The sequence below is a fragment of the Geotrypetes seraphini genome, chromosome 19, assembly GCF_902459505.1.
Source record: "Geotrypetes seraphini chromosome 19, aGeoSer1.1, whole genome shotgun sequence".
Taxonomy (NCBI): domain Eukaryota; kingdom Metazoa; phylum Chordata; class Amphibia; order Gymnophiona; family Dermophiidae; genus Geotrypetes; species Geotrypetes seraphini.
Genome location: NC_047102.1, coordinates 25,942,671 through 25,965,390, shown reverse-complemented (window position 1 = coordinate 25,965,390; position 22,720 = coordinate 25,942,671). Strand labels below are relative to the sequence as shown.

The following is a 22,720-nucleotide window of genomic DNA, read 5'->3' as shown; positions in this document are numbered from 1 at the left end:
CTCCCAATGCTCATAGAGCAAGCCCTGAATATGTATACCCTAGAGCATACTTCCGCCATATACATGAGTTGTTTGTGGGTAACATAGTCAAATATTTCCTGATCTGTCTAGAAAAGACGCCACTGTTGACTTCACTACAAACACTGGCGCCGTTTTCATTAAATTTGTGAAGCAGCCTTCATTGTGAACCTTTGAAGCGTTTTATTCATAAACGTCATTTTTGTACGAATGAAAAGTGTGAATCTGCCCCTGAAGAAGGATCGAAATGGAGCTCTGTCGGGCAGCCACTATGATTCCTCTTTGATTCTGATAAGTTTTGTTTTTTATTTTCCATTGATTGTCATTTTTTTAAAATTTGTGGTCACCTTATATGATTTTTCATGCAGGCTTGGCACATGGACTGTTTGTATATTATTGATTGAGTGGACCTATCTCAAAAAGAGCACTTAATTTACACTTGAATAGATCAATGGGATTTTGATATTTGGTTTGCATTAAATCACAACAGACATTATGATGTACAGAGCGGCTTCATCAGTGCCACGTTTGAGATACCATCTTGGGTTAAACTGCCTTTGTTACCTAGAGCAGTCCCCCAGGACGGAAGTCTCTACTCTGAAGTGTTCATGCATGTGCTTTTATTTGCGACTGGCCTACCAGGAACATTCCTTTAAGAATATATATAAACATATATTTTTCTTCCTGTTTTTGTTTTGCATAGAATAACTTAAGCCAGGCACAGGGACTTCCTGGATCCTTACATTAGGAGATATATTTGTGCTGAAATTTTCTTGTTCATGTATTTTCTGTGACCTGAAGCAGCTACTTGAATCTTGGTTAACAAGAGAATCACCAGTTAGGATTAGGGCAACTACCATCAGTTAATCCTTAACCTACAGCTGTGGATCTTCTGTAACTCCTTCCTGTGCATTTTGATCATTTTTCTTTTGTTATTTTTTCTCCGTGGTCCCACAATATTGGGGGGCAAAAGTATAATGATGATTATTTCCTGGATATTACTGATACATTCTTTAATGTTTTGTTATTTATGCTGAATGTCATTCAAGTATCATTGACTGTTAAAAATTCTTTTTAGAAACATTTAAGCATTTTTATAAAGTTACTGTAAGTTCAATAAAACTGTGCACATAAATTTATTACACATTACATTTTGAGAAAAACTTACCCCACCCTTGTTCCAAGCTTTTGTCAGGATTGCCTGTGCTTCTGTTAGTGTAACATTGGTCACTATTTTCCCATTGACTGCCATTATTTCATCTCCTTTTACTATTCCACCTAATGAAAAGGCAGCACAACTTAATCCACTGTATATCTGAATAATATAATACACAGCAAAATCTGTACAGAGTAGGGTAACAGCATATTTGTCATGTGCATACTTTAAAAACTTAAGGATAACCTTATTGGGTCAGACCAATGGTCCATCAAGCCCAGTAGCCCGTTCCCGTCCCTAGTACCTGGCCAAAACTCAAGGTGTAGCAATATTCCATGCTACCAATACAGGGCAAGCAGTGGCTTCCCCCATGTCTTTCTCAATAACGGACTATGGACTTTTCCTCCAGGAACTTGTCCAAACCTTTCTTAAAACCAGCTACGCTATCCGCTCTTACCACATCCTCTGACAACACGTTCCAGAGCTTAACTATTCTCTGAGTGAAAAAAAATGTCCTCCAATTGGTTTTAAAAGTATTTCCCTGTAACTTCATGTAGGATTTTCAGAGTAAAATCACGGGCACATTTTCACTTTGAAAATGATCCCAGAGCAACAGGGAAATTAAAAGCAGATTTCAAAGTGCCATAAAAAACAATAATAAATATATTTTAATCACTGAAATCCAAAAGTGCTGCCACGCAACAAGACAAATGTCCGACGTCAGTCCGTTGTTAAAATTACACGATATGTAGCATGACCAATTTGTTTTGGTATTTTGCCTGCTTCTGGGGCCTTGTGAAATCCTGAGGTTGCAACAATATCAGGGCAGTATACTACCGGTATATGCAAAAGAAAAGGGCTAGAAAATAATAAAAAATTTACAGGGGAAAACCAAAATATATGTAAAAAAAATATCTATGGTGTCCCTCCCCACCCCATAAACCAACACTTGGTTACATTACCACGCAAAATGCATATACTATTTATTGCAAATAAAAATAGGCTCTTAAACAAGTTAAAAAGATGTATATAAAAGGATCTGTAAAAAAATAGAGTTAAAACAAATGAATTTACTAAAATGCTGTGATGAAAAAATTGTGTGCAAATGACAAACCACCAAACATATCACTAGTCATTTATGTCAAATTAGTCAGACTACTTAGAGGCAAAAGAGTCACAGTAAACTCACTTATTAACACGTTTAGGTAAAACAATCTAAAAGATGCTTTTATGACAGACAAAGCTTATATCTCAGAAAATGTATTAACCTAAATTAGACCACAATAAAATGTTAAAAAGGTAGGGCAAAGCTAGAAAAAAACCCACTTGAGCCACAAGGTTTTAGACAAGAACTAAACAAGAGCTCAAGCGTAAATAAGTAAAAATGCAGACACAGTTCCATTAAAAAAAAAAAAAATAGAACTCGCTCTGTTTTAAGAAGCCAAAGAGCAGCCTTCAAAAAGTAATAATCCAGCAAATATTGTGCAGTGGCAAAGTTGAAAGTTCCAGTACAGCAGGTCCAATTTACAGCTCATCAGGATTAGGTTTAAAAATGTCAAAGTCAAAACAAGCTGTTGCAAGAATTCAATTCATGTGCTTGACAGTATTAGATTTTATGACTGTTTCACATCCTGTTTTTATGAGAAAGTTATTTTATGGGAAAATATCTTTGAGTCATGCAAATAATAGAACAAAATCTTTAATGAATTACCAATGTTCTCTCCTGTTGATAAAAATGATAACGTTTTATATCCCCCCCCCCCCATGTTTCTCAGGCCAGTTAAGTCGCTTGTGTGGGTCTATCTGCGAATATTCAGTGACACTTAACCAGGGTTAGGGCCAGATTCTAAAAATGGTACCTAAGTTAGGTGCTGCTAGGCACCCGATGACAGATGCCTAGCGACACCTAACTTTCCCCCCCTTTTTACTAAGCTATGGTAGAAGTTCCTACCGTGGCCAGGAACGCTAAATGCTCCAACGCTCATAGAATTCGTACGAGCGTCAGAGCAGCATCAGAGCACTGAGCGCACATGGCCGCGATAGAAACCTCTATCACAGCTTAGTAAAAGAGGGCCTTTGGGATCCATGTGCAACTTTTTTTTTTTGTTTGTTTCTATTTGGCATGGTAATTGACCATGTCAGTTCTCAGCCAATCAAAAAGAATAAATTAAAATGAGCAATGAAGAATTCTGAGGGAAATTCTATACAAGGAACCTAAAGATAGGTGCAAAATAGGCGCCTAAATAAACAGGCAAATCCGTTAGGCGCCTAACTTAATTAGTACATTGGCTTCCACTATGAGCTTTAATAAGCTCATAATTGGAAAAGAAAATGAATTGAGTGATAGGCGCCTATCTACTTAGGCACAATTCTGCATAAGATAAGCACCTATCTTATTGAACCTAACTCCGAAGTAGGTGTTTTTAGGGGTGGAGGACTTAGGCACTCATTAAATGCAATTCTCTAAAGCAGTGATTCCCAACCCTGTCCTGGAGGAACACCAGGCCAATCGGGTTTTCAGGCTAGCCCTAATGAATATGCATGAGAGAGATTTGCATATGATGGAAGTGATAGGCATGCAAATTTGCTTCATGCATATTCATTAGGGCTAGCCTGAAAACCCGATTGGCCTGGTGTTCCTCCAGGACAGGGTTGGGAACCACTGCTCTAAAGTACTTAGGCGCCTATAATGTAGGCTTTTAAAACCCTAGGGCACCTCAGTTTTAGTTCGGTACGATTCTGTACTGGCCGCCTACGTGTGATTGACATGAAATAGGTGCCTAACTTTAGGTACTAATATTTTTAGGCACCCAATTACAGAATATGCTCTTTAATGCCAAACTCTTAGGATGTCTAGTAATGCCTAAGTAGAGGTGCCTTCCCCCCCCCTCTCCCATGCCTATTGACACCTATCTGGAAAGTAGGCATGGTTAGGGATGGAGAAAAGGCGTTGTTCACTTAGGCATCCGAGTTAGGCACCAGTAAATTAGGCCCAGTAAAGCCTGACTTAATATACAGACACCTACCTCTAGGATGCCTACGTGTCACTAGGTGGGATTCTATGAGCGGCACCTACTGGTCGATTGACAACTGTGATGAGCGGCACCTACAATGTAGGTTTACTTAGGCGCCTTTTATAGAATCTGGCATTAGCGCCCCTGAATATCAACACTAAAGCCAAACACAAACCCAGCTATTTTGTAGGTGGTCCAGGGTAGAGTCATCACTTATCTGGAGAAGTGCCAATATTCCACACTTAACCACAGGTAACCCCATAAATAGGACTGCTTAAAACAAAGTCCTATCTTTATGCGGTTCACCTTAGCTGCTTAATATTGCACTTCACCACATAAGTTTTAGAACAGAAGAACATAAAAACATAAGAGTCGCCATATTGGCGCAGACTGGAGGTCTATCAAGCCCAGTGTCCTATTACCAACAGTGGCTAACTCAAGTCACAAGTACTTGACAAGATCCCAAAGAGTAAAACAGATTTTATGCAAGTCTTCTCAATAATAGCTTATGGACTTTTGCTTTAGGAAATTAGCCAATTTTTTTTAAAAATCCTGCTAAGCTAACTGCTTTCACCACATCTCTGCCAACAAATTCCAGAGTTTAATTACACTGACTGAAGAATATTTTCTCTGGGTTGATTTACTTCTACTACTTAATAGCTTCATTGCATGCCTCCTAGTCTTTTTGGAAAGAGTAAACAAGCGATTCACCTCTACCTGTTCCACTTCAGTCAGTATTTTACAGACCTCTATCGTATCTCCCCCCAGTTGTCTCTTCTCCTAGTCAAAGAGCCCTAACCACTTTAGCTTTTCCTCATTGGGAAGTCATCCCACCCCCTTTATCATTTTCAATGCATATACCTGCATTGGACACTCGGGCATAAAGCGAGCAACAGATAAAAAAAAACTGTAGATTGACTCCCTAGGCAACCTAGAGTAAAGTGGAAGACAGTCAAACTGCAGCCTGCAAGCAGTACAGCAATTGTGCATGCAACCAGCTAAAATAGTGTATAGGTCTGCACACATGAGAGGCTCAGACAGAACACTGGTGGCAAGAAGAGATAAAAATTCCTAATCTGAGTATCTGCCCTTGATTTACCATGCTTGTCTGCTGCACCACCTTCATAAATTGTCGAGACGACTACTTTTCCAATCGGTGAATCAATTCCTCCCTCCACTGCAAGGTCCAACGGGCCTTCCTAAGAAGAGAAAATTCTACGTCAGCCATTACTTTGGTCAGCACTTATTAAATACATTCTATCTTTTCAGGATTAGCTCAAGGTAAAGGAAGGACAGCCTTTGTTACCTTGTAGTCCCTGTCTTTCTAGACAACCCGGGGAATGTGGAAAAATGTGGAGTAAAAAAACATTGTTGCCGGTAGTGGTGTTGGGATTGTTGCCGTCTCTCTTCCTGTAGCTTTCAAACCTTTCTTCCATCTCAGCACACTCTTTTTCTTCTTTTAAGGCAGTGTATCACAAACTGCGTGCTGCCGAGATTCCAGGTGTGCTGCAAGTATCCGGGGAAGAGGAAAGGTGCTGCCGCTGGCTGACTGCTTATATGACGTGCCACTCGCAGCCAGAGACACATCCTGTAGGCAGTCACTCGGTGCCAGCACCTCTCCGTGCCTCTTCCCTTCCAGCACCTGCCCCCCCCCCCACACACACACACTGGCGGCCCTGTCTGGATGGCCTTTGTAGATGAACGGATGTCGACGTAATGACATCATGCATGCACGCGACATCGTCACATTGACACCCATGCACTTCCGGATGCCTCAACCTGCGGCCACCACGTTGCCACAACTTCGCAAAGTTTGCGAGACACTGCTTCAAGTTCTATTTCATCTGCCTGTTCACATAGGGCCGGATTCTACAGTAGCGGCGCCGACATTGTAGGTTCTTATATTAACCGCTAGGTGTCATTTATAGAATCCCGCCGAGCGATGCTTCGGCGTCACTAGGTATCCTGGAGGTAGGCGCTGGTTTATTAGGCCAGGTTCTACCAGTTATTGGCGCCTAACCCAGATGCCTAGCGATGCCTAAGTCAACCACACCTGTTCTCCGCCCCTAGATGTCACTAGGCGCCATGTGGAATTCCGCACTTAATTGAATAATTAATAGCTTTTAATTATCCATTTTATTTTAACTTCCAAGTTTCCAAGTTTATTTAATCTTTGATATACCGTTTATCAAAAACATACCCAAACGGTTTACAAATATCAAATATTATTAAATAAAATATAAACTTCCAAAATAAAAAGTGTGTGGGACAATAAAACAAATAGACTTAATGGAATAAGAGGGAAAAATGGGAAATGGTAAGAGCTTAAATACAATGAAAAAAATAAAATTTCAGTGGTGTCAATTTCCACACCATTGAAGCTAATTGAGGCTAATGATTACAGCAAGGGAGTGCTTTAGTCCCTTCTGTCTTGTTATATGACATTGGGATAGCCCTGAATGTAGCTGCCTTAGATGGCTTTTCAAGTTTATTTAAAAGTTCATACACCGCCCAATCAGCCTTCTAGGCGGTGTACACTGTCTTAAAAACATATATGAGATAACAATACATTATTTAAAACAATAATAGTTATTAAAAAACAATTTAAAAACAAACAGACACAAAAAGGGAAACAGGGTAGAACTACAATTATCAAGTAAAGAGAGAGCATATATGAAAAAAACAAAATTTGATTGGCGACGGTATTTAATGATGCTCAAAACAGTGGAAAAAAATCACAGAATTCTGTAAATTCTAATATCTTTCCTTACATGTTATAAAGATTAAGGGGCCCTTTTTCTAATGCATGGATACCACAGTTTTGGAATACGCGTACGCTTGAATATAATTTTTTTTTTTTTTTTTTTAGCGCCGGGGCAGTTCGAAGCGGAAAGTAGGCGTGCACTGTGCTAATTGGTTAGTGCAACTACATTGCTACACACCAACTAATTAGCACGTGGCTAGCACGGAAGCCATTAGCACCTAAAAAAATGGGCCACACACTAATGGGTAAATTTAATACACAGTCATTAATAGGTAATAGGGCCATTTTTACTGCCACGTGAATGACCTGCACTGAGCAAAGCACTGACCACTGGGAACTCAAGGAGTAACTAACCAGGAGTAACTGAAAAGGAACTCAAGGAGTAACTAACCAGGAGTAACTGAAAAGGAACTCAAGGAGTAACTAACCAGGAGTAACTGAAAAGGAACTCAAGGGGTAACTAACCAGGAGTAACTGAAAAGGAACTCAAGGAGTAACTAACCAGGAGTAACTGAAAAGGAACTCAAGGAGTAACTAACCAGGAGTAACTGAAAAGAAACTCAAGGAGTAACTAACTAGGAGTAACTAAAAAGGAACTCAAATGCCTCCAACGAGTCTAAAACTCAGCGATCCGCCTCCCATACAGCCTCAACTATCGCGACCCTCCATCGCCCCAGCTCTCCATGCAGAACACTGGCTACCTGCCAAGAAATACTGCATATTCAAGGACTGGTCATAGCTTACAAAAGATTCCACATCACCATCCCCGTCTACATTACATCCAAATACACCAGTACGCTCCCATCCTTCCCCTCCGCTCAGAAGCAGAGAGACGATTATGCATCCCCCCCGGGAAGAACTCTCCAAATGGAACTGCACGCAAACGATCCTAAAGCCGGTTCATCCCTCGGCTATGGAACCAACTGCCTGTGCAGATAAGATCACAGAACTCACTAATGGCCTTCCGAAAAGCAGTGAAGACCTTCCTCTTCAACTGAATGGCTGCCAGCAGACAGACTCCTCTATACTAATTCCTGTTTTGCAACCCTAGCAGTAAAGAATAACTTGCATAAGGGCATGTTAAGGCCACTTTTTACTGCTATTTGGTAAAAGGGTCTCCTAGTTGCATAAATCAAAGCATGACTGTTTCTGTTAGGATCAAGCAGCTTGTTAATAAGGCTAGATAGGAACCTATATAGTAACTCTAAAGTTAGATAAAGAGAACTAAGAGTATATGATTTACCTTTTTAATTCGTAACTGTCGAACATCTTTCCCTGCGATCTGATCATGTGTGAACTTAAAAAAAAAAATAAAAAAAATCAGCAATTATCAACAACACAAACACATAACATTCTGTAAAACAAATCCTATGGTTTTCTAGTGCGCACAGGACATTCTTAGCGGTCCCTATCTTCACTGGACTTTTTTCATACAGTAAATCAGAAATGGGTAAATTTTCCAGTGGATTTTTTTTTTTTCCGCTCCCCTTGGCAGCAAAAATTGTTTTAAGCACTACAGTAGTAAGTTTGCCTCAAGGTTATCTGACATAGGTGAACCTCTAGTCACCCCACCCTGTGTTCAGCATCTCCCCTTCTCTTTTCTGCAGGGCCTGGTCACACCCCTTGTTGTAGTAGCTGCCGCCACCCTACCTCTGCCAACATGTACAGCATAAAAAGCAGTCCGCAAGGCAGGGGCCCTTTGACCACACAAAGACACTCTCTGCTTGCTGTGTCCCACCCCCTCTGATGCAAACTTCCTGTGCCAGAGGGGCATGATACTGTGGACATGCAATACACTAACTGTTTTTCAGTAACAATCAGCTGCACCTTCTCCCAAATTGTGCCTTACTTAGAAATATTTGCAACAAGAACCTAATCATGATTAATGAGCAGCCCTACTTAAAACATGTTAGTATCAACCCTCCCAAATGTTAACTCCATATACTGAGTGCAGGAGACTGGAAGGTGTCCAGGATTGGATTTGGCAACCTGCTATGGATATCTAGAATGAATATTCCTGAAACATTTTGTTATACTTTCTGTTCCAAGAACTAGGACTGATTTGCTATTTTGGTTACCTGAAAACCAAAGAGTAAATGAGTATGTGTGAGTGAGTGCATGTATGTATGTGTGTCTGTAGTGTGAAAAGAGTAGGAGGGGAAATGGATATCATCAACCCATGACTATTTTACTTTATGTTCCGTTCAAGTTAAAAGTCCACCTCTTCGAGACTGCTTTCAACTCCTAACTCCTATCACCTTTATGTCAAGTCTGTCTGTCCAAGTTACTCTTCTGAGCAGGGACCATCTATAAATGTCAATATGTACAGCGCTGTGTATGCCTTTCAACGCTACAGAAGAGATAAACAGTAGTAGTAACTTTTGTTACCTACCATTGCATATGGGTCAAAATCTTCTACATATTTCTGGAAGCCCTGAAAATAAAGTAATCGCGCTTAAAAATGTGAACATATAGCTCCTATAGTGAATATCTAAGACCGGCATTAGGTCATATTTATATGGGTATTTACCGATAGGCAATATTTCCATAGCTCCATATGGACGATGATAAATATTTTCCTGAATCACATTTTAGCAGTAAGATGCATGCTCTTTTATCATCAGCCAGGCCACAGCACACAGAGGGTTCATTACTAAGGGGCCCTTTTACAAAGCAGAGGCAAAAATGTGGCCTTAGTTAACCTTTACACGGGTCTTTCCCATGTGCTAAGGCCACTTTTTGCCATAGCAGGAACACGGTTGATTTTCTATTTTCCGATTTAATGTTGCCATGAGTTTGCAGCCATTAACAAAAATTAGCAAGCAGGGGTGTAATTATTAACGGTGTGAATCTTACAGTAATTTTCTATGATATTAACTTGAGCTTTCTCAGTACGGCAGGTTGGTGACTCCAGCCAAACATGAACAATGCTGTTTGTGATCAACCATGAAACAGAATTATGACCATCCCAGAAGCAATCAGGCCACAAAGCTGCAGCCCGATGCCCTCAGGTCACTTCTTTATAGGGCTAGGCTGAAGTATTTTCCCCCTCCCAAAGCCCCCTTGTCTGCTACAGTTCTCCAGATTCCTTCCAACTCCCCCTCCCACCCCATGGACCTTTCTGGTAAACTCCTGCTGGCACTGAGTTCAAAATGGCACTGGCAACCCCTAGTGGTAGTTTTGCAATACTACTGTCAAGTTGTATGGCAACTTGACTCCTAGCATTAAAAGACAATAGCAAGTTGTATTACTATTAGTGCTCAATATACTTATTTAGCTAACTAGTAGGAGAAACCATGGAATACATAGTAAATGTAAAACATCTCTTTATTAGGAATTTATTAGGAATTTATATACCGCCTATCAAGGTTATCTAAGCGTTTTTTTTTTTACAATCAGGTACTCAAGCATTTTCCCTCTCTGTCCCGGTGGGCTCACAATCTATCTAACGTACCTGGGGCTGTGGAGAATTAAGTGACTTGCCCAGGGTCACAAGGAGCAGCACGGGGTTTTGAACCCACAACCCCAGGGTGCTGAGGCTGTAGATCCAACCACTGCGCCACACACTCTACCATGTAAATCCAATAATATGGCTTATAAAGAATACCACAAGTCATATTATTCTTAGAAAAATACCACAACCTGATGCTCTCAAGACTGAAAGATACAATGCAGCTAACTGCAGGCAGTTAGATGTGTAAGTGTAAGAGGTGCATTTTTAAGAGTACGGTCAAGTTTCAAAAACTATTAAAAACTTGTGTGTGTGATAGGTGTTCCTCAAGAGTTGAACCTTTGACGGATTGAGGGTGTCTTTTATTAAGAATTTACACAGTAATTCTTTTGGGTGCAAATGACAGTATTATGTTTATGTGGTAGATGTTGTGTGGGAGTGTTGTTTTAGTGTCTTGTTTTAATTGTATTATGTGCGTTTTACATTTGTGACCCATCTAGGTTGTAGGTGGATAGAAAATTTTTAACTTAACTAAATAAACAGGTTCCCATCTCCTTGCAACTGCCTGCTGTGGTAACTGCATGCACATTTTGTAGAATACACCTTCACAAACTGCAGGTAAGCAGAGCTTATTCTTGTGTTTAGTGATCAGGCTGTATTCACTATTCAGCCATGGCAGTGATTCCCAAACCTGGTCCTGGAGGCACCCCAGTCATTCAGGTTTACAGGATATCCACAATGAATATTCATGAGAGATATCTGCATGAACTGCCTTCACTGCATGCAAGTCTCTCTCGTGAATATTCATTGTGGATATCCTGAAAACCTGAATGACTAGGGTGCCTCCAGGACTAGGGTTTGGGAACCACTGAACCGAGGGGAAAAGATGAACAGAAATTGTAAAAGGCAAAGAAACAACCACACCAAACCGCCACACAGAAGAAAAGAAACCAGGGATTCAGTACTTGTTTTTTGTCAGCTCTAAACGATGAATTGTAAACTACCATCCGTTTTAGCATCTCTGGTGACTGCAACAAAACAAAAGTTTGCCAAAATCTTCATGAAAATCAACTCCCCTTCATCAGCAAAGACTGATCCACTCAACATCATATTCTGTGACTATATAAAGCAAGTTCTTTTAATCCTTTCAGGACCATAAGGATCGTAGGCCAATTTTTGTGGTTTTGACGACATTTTTATGGTAAAAAGGGCTTGCAGATGCCAAAAAATTGATTTTTTTTGTGAAATATCATTATTTTTTTTAAAAAAAATCACACTTCTGGCTTATGGACAGTGTGGCAAGTGAATCTTCTCGTCAATCTGGCAACGACGCTAATGAATGAATGTCGGAACCAGTTTGTTTACATAAAGGCAGTATCCTATGGAATCCGTACATATCAAATTTAGAACTGTAGACTATCCCAATCAAAATTTATAGGATTTTAAAGTTATGGGACAAATATGTCCCTTGGTCCTGAAAGGGCTACGGAGAATTAAAAAAAAAAAAAAAAAAAATTGTACAGGTGGCTGCAAAATCTATAGGTACTGCAAAAGGTTTCAAACAGAAAAGTTGACACAATTTTCCTTTCAAAACTGCCTAAGCTAAAAAAAAAAAAAAAAACTCTGCCAACATTCGCACTGCCTTTATTCTGTTGATGATTTTGCTGGTCAAAATGTATAGTTTTGAAAATACAGAACGGTGCCCGCTCCATCTAACTCAGGGATCTCAAAGTCCCTCCTTGAGGGCCGCAATCCAGTCGGGTTTTCAGGATTTCCCCCCTGAATATGCATTGAAAGCAGTGCATGCAAAGAGATCTCATGCATATTCATGGGGGAAATCCTGAAAACCCAACTGGATTGCGGCCCTCAAGGAGGGACTTTGAGACCCCTGATCTAACTCCATCCCTAGAACACCTCTAAGAAACTGTGAGCAAGAGAACATATGGGGCCAGATTCTATAAATGGGGCCAGAGACTAGGCACCGAGAAAAATCCATGCTCAATGCTATTCAATAAAGAGTGCTCCGAGACAGAGAATGACACAGGGACAAATTTTTCCCCGTCCCCGTGGGAACTCATTTTCCCGTCCTGTCCCGGCGAGTTCTTTTCCTGCCCTGCCCCATTCCTGCAAGCTCAGTCCTCATCTGCACAAGCCTCAAACCCTTTAAAATCCTAAGTAGCAACATTCTAGAGCTCAGATTGTGATGTCATAATGCCTCATTCCACCAATGTCTAAGCTCTGTCCTCATCTGCACAAGCCTCAAACCCTTTAAAATCCTAAGTAGCAACATTCTAGAGCTCAGATTGTGATGTCATAATGCCTCATTCCACCAATGTCTAAGCTCCGTCCTCATCTGCACAAGCCTCAAACCCTTTAAAATCCTAAGTAGCAACATTCTAGAGCTGAGATTGTGATGTCATAATGCCTCATTCCACCAATGTCTAAGCTCCGTCCTCATCTGCACAAGCCTCAAACCCTTTAAAATCCTAAGTAGCAACATTCTAGAGCTGAGATTGTGATGTCATAATGCCTCATTCCACCAATGCCTAAGCTCCGTCCTCATCTGCACAAGCCTCAAACACTTTAATATCATAAGTGTTCGAGGCTTGTGTGGTGAAGGCAGAGTTTACAGGAATGGGACTGGGACAGTGACAAAATTCACGGGGACGGGGTGGGAAAATTGAGTTCCTGCAGGGACGGGGAGAAATTTGTCCCCGTGTCATTCTCTACTCTGAGATGAGCACCCTTTAATGGAGGCAGGCAAGAATTATGGAGGATTCAGTACCTAGTTTGAAGAAGATATAATATTTAATGCTACCTCATTCTCTGTGATGGGCGTTCATCCACTAAGCATGATTTAATATATGGTATGTGCCTTTTATAGAATCAAGCTAAGGATGATTACAATCGGTACCTACTTTTTAGGTATTATATATAGAATCAGGCCCTAAAACACTAAAAAATTGTGCTTTAAGTAGCCAGTGAATATGGTACTGGGCCAAACTTACAAGCGGATTGTTTCTGATATTCATCCGACACCTCTCAGCAACTCTAGAAATCATTCCTAAATAAAGGCCTTAGAATAACCCAGTTATATAATGTAGGCATAGTTCTGGTCTCAAATAGTAGCACTTGTTCAACTACAGGCTTGGAGGGTATATTTTCCAATTTCTGTTTATGGAAATTTACCAAAACCTCTCTGCTGTGGTGATAGGCAGATGACTTTTTCCACATCGTCAATTTTAATTCTTTCTTTGGCAGTACGACACAAAATTTACAAAAACAGCTATTGCTCCAATTTGTTAAACAGCCGCTTGTTTGAGCATAAAAAACAAATCAGAGGTAATTAAAGCTAACTAATGTTTGCATACAATAAATTCTCTTGCAGAATGAACACTAGCTGCATGAGAAGTATCCTATTAGGCTGATCTCTGACTCTGTAACTAGGATGAGAATATTATCAGGAATTCTACAATGACATTTGATAGATTATTTCACCAAAACATCACAACATTTTTTGAAGTGACATACTAAATTCAGGGCCGTGGCTGGAGGGCATCAAGAAATGTGCGGCCATCGATGCGGTCAAGCACGTATAGGGCATCATCATATTGACAGCCGCACTAGAGAATGACACGGTGGCTGTTACCCGCGGCTAGCCACGGGGAACCCGCCAAAACGGTGACAAAAAAAAAAGGTCACAGCGAGTTCGGGGACACTGCCCCGTGGAGCGGTGAATGGTAGCACGGGGCGGTGAACAAGTAGTGAATGCGCGGTGAACGAGCGTTCGATCTGGCAGCCCCCTCTCTCCCGCCGGTCGTCCATGCATCTCCCTCCCTCCTTTTCCCTTCCCTTTTCTTCTTGAAACTGGCGATTTCTATAAGGCTACGAGCTGTATTACAGCTGGAGCCTTGAAGTCGCGTCGCGTTGCCTGATGGAAAAAGTCTCCTCTGACGCAACTTCCTGTTTCCAGTTGCATCGGAGGAGACTTTTCAAGCAGGCAACCCGACGCGACTTCAAGGCTCCGGCTGTAATACAGCTTGTAGCCTTATAGAACTTGCCAGTTTCAAGAAGAAAAAGTAAGGGAAAAGGAGGGAGGGAGGGAAATGCTTGGCTGGCCGGCAGGAGGGAACTGCTGGATCCCGTGAAGGGTGCTGGGGGTGGGGGGATGGAGAGGAGAAGACGCTGAAGATGGGGCAGGGGCCGTGAAAGAGACAGCGGGGATGGTGACGGGACGGTGAAGGGGATGGCAGAGACGGGGACAGGGCGGTGCAGAGGATGGTGGTCCGGGGACGGGATGGTGACAAAATTTTTCCCCGTGTCATTCTCTAATCCCGCACAAGCATGGAGGCCCCTGAGCCTGCTATTACTACGCTGGTGTGTGTGTGTGTGTGTGTGGGGGGGGGGGGTGCTGGAGGAGGAGAAGTACTAGTGAACCAGTGATGAGCAGAGGTGCTGGTGTCAGCTGACTGCCTACAGGACGTGCCTCTTGCTGTGAGAGGCATGTCCTGTACGCAGTCAGCCAGTGCCGGGGCCCATCCTCCTCGCCGGCGTCTCACTGTGGCACACAGTTTGCCCTAGGCAGTGGAATGATTTTTGTTTGGGGGGCCCAAAAGCACCGCCCTAGACCCTGCCCCAGAGACCTGCCCAAGCTCCACCCCAGACCCCACCCCCCAAATAATAATATTACAGTAATTGTAAATGCCATTGCTTCCATTAATTTTTCATATACACACAATATAATCTTATTAACAATCCATAATGGTAACCATAAAAATTAAAGCACATTCCTGCACAGCATTTCTTCCTCCCTCCTCCACCCCCAGGTGCAACGTCTCCCTCTCTCTCACTGTCCGCCATCTCTCTCGCTCTCATTCACTCCCTTGCTGCAAATGGAGTGGGGGAAAGAGAGAGGGATCCAGGGTGCATCTCTCTCACCTCCTCTACTGCCACATCCAACATTTCTCCCTCTCTTATCCCCCAAGCTGTGTGCAGCATCTTTCATTTCTGCCCACTAGCACCATGTCCAACATTTTTCCTTCTATCACTCCTCTCCTCTTCAGCTCTATGCCACATCTCTTCCATTCCCTCCACCACCATGTCCAACATTCCTCCCTCTTGCATCCCTTTCCATCTGTCCCACTGCTCCCTCTCCATCACATCCAACATTTCTCCCTCTCATCTCTCTACCTCACTTCTCTCCCACCACCATGTCCAACAATTCTCTCCCTCCCTATGCACAATTCCTTTCCCCATGTACACCATCTCTTTCCCTCTCACTCACACCCATGCTCAACAATTCTCTCTTTCTATTTGATCCCCCACCTCAGCATCTGTTTCCCTTCCTCCATCCTATGTCCCAAGTTCATGCACCCTCCCTCCTGTGTCCCAAGTTTGTGCTCTCTCTCTCTCCTAGTCTTTGTCCCAAGTGTGTGCCCCCTCTCTTCCTTCTGTCCAAACACGTTTCCTCTCTCCATCGTGTCCCAAATTTATGCCCCCTCCCTTCTTCCTTCCTTTGTCCCAAGTTCATGCTTCCTTCCTTCCGTCTCAATGTGCTCCTCCCTCCCGTATCCCAACACGTCCCTCTCCGTTCTTCCTATGACCCAATGCACCTCTCTCCCTTCTGTGTCCCAAGTTCATGCCCCCTCTCAAGGGTGTGCACCTGTGTTCTGGCTGGCTCTAAGACATCCAAGTAGGCCGCCTCCTCCTCTTTTCCTGCCGCACTTCTTTCTTCAGAAAGCCACAGGCAGCAGCAGCAGAGTATGGCCAGACGTCCCGGTGTGCTGGCTATGCGGCCTGCTACCAAAAGGTGTGCGGCCACACAGCTTAGAGGGAGCATTGTTTTATTCCTTTTCACTTTTTATCTAATCAACTTTCCATCTCCTTCTCTCATCCCCTAGGCTTTCACATTCCTCATCCTCCTAATTCCTTTTTATCCGCTTCCCATTACAATATTTCTACCCTTATAAACTCATTATTCTTCTCACTCATCTCCTTGACAACTCTCTCCATGGATCCACCACTTCTAGCATCTCCCCTCCATGCCGCTTGCTCCACCCTTGAAACCCAGCAATTCCTTCCTCTCTTTCTTTCTCTCTCCCTCCAACAAGTCCAGCACAGCATACATACAAAGTACATGCAGATATATACGCCTGTCATCAAGCACCCCCCCAATGACTCACAAGAGTTATACAAATCCAGGAGGGGAGGGGAAGGATTTTAATTGCTGTATATTATTTGTTGGAATAGAGTGCAGTATGTTATATTACTTGATTGTTCATTTGTTTGCACTATGTACTGAATTTAAAAATGAATAAAGAATTAAAAAAAAAAAAAAGAGTTGACTAAATAAAGCTCTCATAAAACACATCATCTTGAACAGTGTATCGCAAACTGTGTGCCGAGGCACGCCAGTGTGCTGCGGTAGATCCAGGTGTGCCCCAACGAGACACCAGTAAGGAGGAGAAGCACCAGCTGACTGCTTATGGGACATGCCTCTCGCAGCGAGAGGCACGTCCTGTAGGCAGTCAGCCAGTGCCGATGACTCTCCTCCTCTCCCCGCACTTCCCCTCCTCCAGGATCCCCCACCAAAGTGACAGGTTCAGGGTCGTGGCCGGAGATCCTCTGAACATGCACGGACGTTGACGTGATGATGTCATGCATGCGCATGTCCACGCACATCCACGCACTTCCAGGTGCCTTCCGGCCGGAGCACCGAGTTTAGTGTGCCGCCGGCCAAAATGTTTGCGGGACACTGTTCTAGAAGATCAACAAAAACGGCTGGAGTTTAACACAAACACCGCACACTCAAACGCAAACATTAATATAAAAACTTTCTTACTCTACAACAGTGGCTTCTCAACCTTTTCTTTACCCCCCACACCCCTAGGACGTGTTTTGATTAATATTCACAGTCTCTACAAAAGTAATGTTACAACCACCTACTACCACTGCTCAAGGCACACTGATGACTTGTGACATGTCACTAAGGCACACAAGCTACTCTCTGTTGCACCCTCTGAAATTCTATCTTGTACCCCAGGGTGGGAACTCCTCCCCTACAAGAAGGCACCACACGGTACGCTCCTCATACCAACTTAGGATACAGTGTACTATGTGCTCTGCTAACTAAAATTTATTTCTATGAGAAAAATGTGTACAATTTCTTATGAATATATGTTGACCTGCCTAAAATAAAAGACAATGATATAATATACATTAATTTATAGCTGTACTTACTAGTAAATACTGATCTGTGAACAGCGTTTTACTAAAAATATAAATCCTGTCTTGGTCAGATGGATTAGTGGAATTGAAAGACTGAATGCAATGACTGTACTTTGTGGAGTTCATTGGTTGACTGAACTCCAAGGATTTTTTTTAAACCTCGGTTATGTGTCTCTTTTGATTCATTAAAAATTGAAATGTTTTCCAGCCTTGCTGTGTTTCCTGTGGACCTACTCGAGCACTTCATGAGCTGAATCTTTATTTCTTCATCACAGTTCAATACTGCTGTAAATGTGCTTCACTGAATCACACATCGGAGCTACCAGAGAACGAAATCAGCAAACCTTCACAGCACTCAGAAAGGAAGAAAAGACAGTGGCTTACCAGGGCATCTGATTTCACTGCTGGCCTGAGCATGAAATTAGAATCGGGGGGCAGCATGACAGGTTTAGAAACTAGAGGCACAACTGGGTGACGATGATTAGGTGGGCTGGGAGCAAACTGCTATTGAATTAAACGTGGGGAAAACAACAGAGAATGTCAGTACACAAATACAGACAAGAAAAGGTTAATGCATACTTATTTCTATGACAAACACTGGAGGAAAAATATCCAATGTAATTCAAACTCTCCACCATTCAAAACAAAAATGCCACCGCGCTTAAGGAAAACAAAAGAAAAAGCTTCAGTTTGCAGGGAGTGTAATTAATTATGACTTTACTCAGTGCACATCATAGGCATAAAAAAAACTTTTGTCTACCAAAATGTTGCAGAGAAAAATATACTAATCTAATCTAATCTAATCCTTAGGTTTGTATACCGCATCATCTCCATGTTCGTAGAGCTTGACGCGCTTTACAGTAGGAGAAATAGGAAGGAATCACAACAGAGGGTTAGAGGTAGAAGTGTGAAGAAAATTTAGAGGACTTGGGATGCCAAGATATAAGAGTTTCCTTGATTCCTAGGTTGGAGGGAGACTTACATTTTTTGAGAAAAGCCAGGTTTTCAGATGTTTGCGGAAAACTTGGAGAGAGCTCAAGTTCCGAAGAGGGGAGGTAAGGTTGTTCCAGAGCTCAGTGATTTTGAAGTGGAGGGAGGTCCCTAGCTTTCCTGTGTGGGAAATGCCTTTTAGCGAGGGGAAAGATAGTTTTAATTTGTGGGAGGATCTGGTGGTATTAGGGTTTGAGGACTATTATTTGGACAGAGGTCTGAGTTGAGAAGGCCATTTCATGGTGTAACGAGGAAGTTTCATTACACCAAGAAACAATTGTTGGCCTTGTTAACTCAGACCTCTGCCAAAATAACATTTATTTTTAGTATTTATATACCACTTTTAGCCTAAGAGGTTTACATTCAGGTACTCAAGCATTTTTTCCTATCTGTCCCGGTGGGCTCACAATCTATCTAATGTACCTGGGTCAAAGGGGGGATTAAGTGACTTGCCCAGGGCCACAAGGAATAAATGGGATTTGAACCTACAACCTCAGGGTGCTGAGGCTGTGGCTCTAACCACTGTGCCACACACTAACTTACTAGTATATGTTTCCCTGCAACATTTTGATAGACATTGAGTAGAGTCACAATAAATTAGACTCGCTGCAAACTGAGGCTTTTTCTTTTGTCTTCCTTAAGCATGATGGCGTTTCTTTTGTTTTGTATGCTGGAGAATCTGAATTATATTGGATACTTATTTCTGTGAACATAACAGTAACCTCACCAGATTAATAAACCTACTACCAGGGGCTGGATTTAAGTATAAGTCAGCCAAGCTATAGCCTAGAGTCTCACATTATATGGGACTCCATTATTATTATGTACAAATATAATAATAATTAATTAAAATGTTTGTATGTCATATAGGGGCTCATTTTCAAAGCACTTAGGACCCCTTTTACAAAGTTGTGTGGCCGAGTGCTGTGCGGCAAATGCTCCGATGTCCATTCAGCTCCTTTGGGCGTTGGAGCATTTACCACGCTGGTCCACACTGCCGGCTTTAGTAAAAGAGGAGATTAGACACAAAAGTGCCTATAGAAGTTTATGTGTTTAAGTGCTTTGAAAATGAACCCCATAACATAGCATGGAAAACTACTTAAAATGGACTTCCTTCTTAATCAAGAGCGGGCTTCTTAAATGTTACAGTTTAGGGGCTACAATAAGCATAAATCCAGCCCCGCCTACCATAATTACCAAAGCTGATAAATAAAAATATACCGTGAATATTCAAAAAGCACTTATTGGGCTAGCATCATCTACTGACCACTTATGGTAAGTGCTTTTTTTTAAAAAAAAAAAATTTGGGCATGTTAATACAAATTTTGGCCAGGCAACTCTGTATCTGGCCAAACTATTTATTGAGGATCAGGAGTCAGGCAAAAATTTTCAGATGCTATCCTTACAAATTTCTCTGTTTAGGGATCATCCAAATAAGAGTCGGAAATTATCCTTTTAAGTTTAGGACAGCATATTCAGATGGATGCATTCTCAAATGGTAGGACCACTCAGGCATAGCTACCATTGAGCGAACCCGGCAAAATGCCCCCTCCAGAAAATAAATGCAAAAAAATAGATACTGTGTACTTAGTGCATGCAAACTAGTTACTTACTGCAAAACACCTTCACCCTTTATTTGGCATTGTTGCTCAGAAGCAACATGTGTTTTCTATGGCTCTTACGAGAGATCTGCATCTCCAAATGCCTGTTACTTGGCTCTGTTGCTCTCGTTCAACATCAAGTTACGTAAAGCAGCTGTTTCATCATCTGCCAATTAAAGGGTTAACCCACTTTGCAGTAAGCATTTTCATGCACAATAAGCTCACTTTAGGGCATAATACCCTTTAAGCAGCCATAGCTCAAAGTATTTAATGCACCCCTTCAATTGGGATTTGGGTGCCATAGTATGTCATGATCTCAAGGTGGCCAAACCGGTTGAAAAGGTGCCAGAGAAAGCTAGAAGGATGCTTGGGTGCATAGGGAGAGGAATGGCCATTAGGAAAAAGGAGGCATTGACCTCAGGGTAAGACCTCATTTAGAATATTGTGTGCAATTCTGGAGACCACAACCTCAAAAAGATATAAAAAGGATGGAATCAATCCAGAGGAACACTACAAAAATGGTGTGTGGTCTTCATTATAAGGCATATGGAGACAGGCAGGAGAGGGGAGGTATGATAGAAATGTTTAGAAACCTATGCAGCATGGAATGAGGGAGCATAAGATGAAGGTAAAAGGGGATAGATTCAGAAGTAACCTCAGAAAATAGTTTTTTCACAGAAAGGGTGTTGAATGCTTGGAACAATCTCCCAGTGGAGGTGCTGGAGACAAAAAGGGAGAGGAAAGAATAGTATATGGCTTGGATGGGCAGACTGGATGGGCCATATGATCTTTATCTGCCTTCATTCTTCTAAATTTCCAACTCTGGAATAACAGCAAGCTGACTTTCCATCTTGCATTTCTCAGTTTATGATTAAGCATGACTATGATTATTACTAACATCTGTTCATGGTAGCTTGATGGCTAGGAGTCTGCATCTTATTCACAAAAAATGTATTGCCGATAGTAAAAAAAAAAAGTTCAACAGAAGACGCATGACTTGGGCGTCATGTCAAGGGTGGAGGGATACTGTTTCTGGAATGCAGCTCGATATGACTATTGATAAAGCTATTCCTCTCTCCAGCCCCCCCACCTCCCCCCGGAACTTTCAGATTACATCTTAGTAGTAATTTCATAGAGAATATTATATTCCACCTGGAAGGCAGAGTGCTATTGAACCACAACAAAACTACAGCATGGGAATGCAAATCTTTGCAAAGATAGAGGAATAAAGCAAAGCTCATGAAATCAATAGTTACTATTTTGCATTGTGCACAAAGGATCATCTTGTTCTCTTAGTTAAGCAGTTCAGAAGGGGGAGACTATGAATAGAAATATGATGTTCAAAGTTAGCTTTGAAAAATTAAAACACAGACGTTTATTCATTAACCCCCCCTCCCCTCCAAAGTTATGGTAGAGGTTTCCACTAAATGCGCCGACGCTTATTAATTCCTAAATGCATCAGAGTAGAGAATGGCACGGGGACAAATTTTTCCCCATCACCGCAGGAACTCAATTTCTCCGTTCCCCATCCCCGTGAGTTTTGTTGCTGTCCCTGCCCCTGTCCCATTCCTGTAAGCTCTGCCTTAACCTCACAAGGCTCAAACACTTTTGATTTGGAAGAGTTTGAGGCTTGGGCAGATGAAGACGGAGCTTAGGCATTGGTGGAATGAGGCATTATGACATCACACTCTGAGCTCTAGAATGTTGCTACTTATGATTTTAAAGAGTTTGAGGCATACGCAGATGAGGGCGGAGCTTGCAGGAATGGGGCAAGGGCAGGAAAAGAACTCACGGGGACGGGATGGGAAAATAAGTACCCGTGGTGACAGGGAAAAATTTGCCCCCATGTCATTCTCTATTCTTTATAAAATTTGAATAAGGTGCTTTTTAATAAACTCGGGTTAGAGGGATTTTTATAAGCAATAATGCAGCCTCTTGGAACAGAGGATACAGTTCTATCTGTTCAGAAGATCCAGAGAGTGCACTAAACTGCACTAAGGTTTTGCAGTTACTGAGCCCTGAAAGGGCACTTCTAAACCTGGGACACTTGCAAGCATAAATGTACAGAATACAGCACTTTCACACATGCGTGCAAGTGGCAGCAACGCAACTAAACATTATTCTGAAAGGGTGCATGTAGTGTGAATGACATAGCACATAAACATAGTAACATAGTAGATGACGGCAGATAAAGAACTGAATGGTCCATCTAGTCTGCCCAACCTGATTCAATCTAAAAATTTGTTGGGATTTTTTTTTTTTCTTCTTATCTATTTCTGGACAAGAATCCAAGGCTCTGCCTGATACTGTTCTTAAGTTCCAACTACTGAAGTCTCCGTCAAAGCTCACTCCAGCCCATCTACATCATCCCAGCCATTGAAGTCCTCCCCAGCCCAGCCACAACCAAACGGCCATATACAGACACAGACCATGCAAGTCTGCCCAGTACTGGCCTTAGTTCTTCAATATTTACTATTATTTTCTGATTCTAGATCCTCT

At 42.0% G+C, this 22,720-nt stretch overlaps 1 protein-coding gene across 8 annotated transcripts in view; it reads right to left on the bottom strand.

Annotated features, from left to right (window-relative positions):
- Positions 1-22,720, bottom strand: part of USH1C (USH1 protein network component harmonin) — a 154,956-nt gene that overhangs the window by 11,518 nt on the left and 120,718 nt on the right. For 6 of the 8 annotated variants that reach the window (XM_033928390.1, XM_033928393.1, XM_033928392.1 and 3 more), the window contains 5 exons: positions 18,015-18,134; positions 9,345-9,386; positions 8,196-8,249; positions 5,288-5,387; positions 1,187-1,296 (listed from right to left, as the gene is read on the bottom strand). In XM_033928390.1, coding sequence (XP_033784281.1) covers positions 1,187-1,296; positions 5,288-5,387; positions 8,196-8,249; positions 9,345-9,386; positions 18,015-18,134 — 426 coding nt within the window. The remainder of the gene's footprint in view (positions 1-1,186; positions 1,297-5,287; positions 5,388-8,195; positions 8,250-9,344; positions 9,387-18,014; positions 18,135-22,720) is intronic. The other 2 variants (XM_033928396.1, XM_033928397.1) reach the window with 1 other exon arrangement.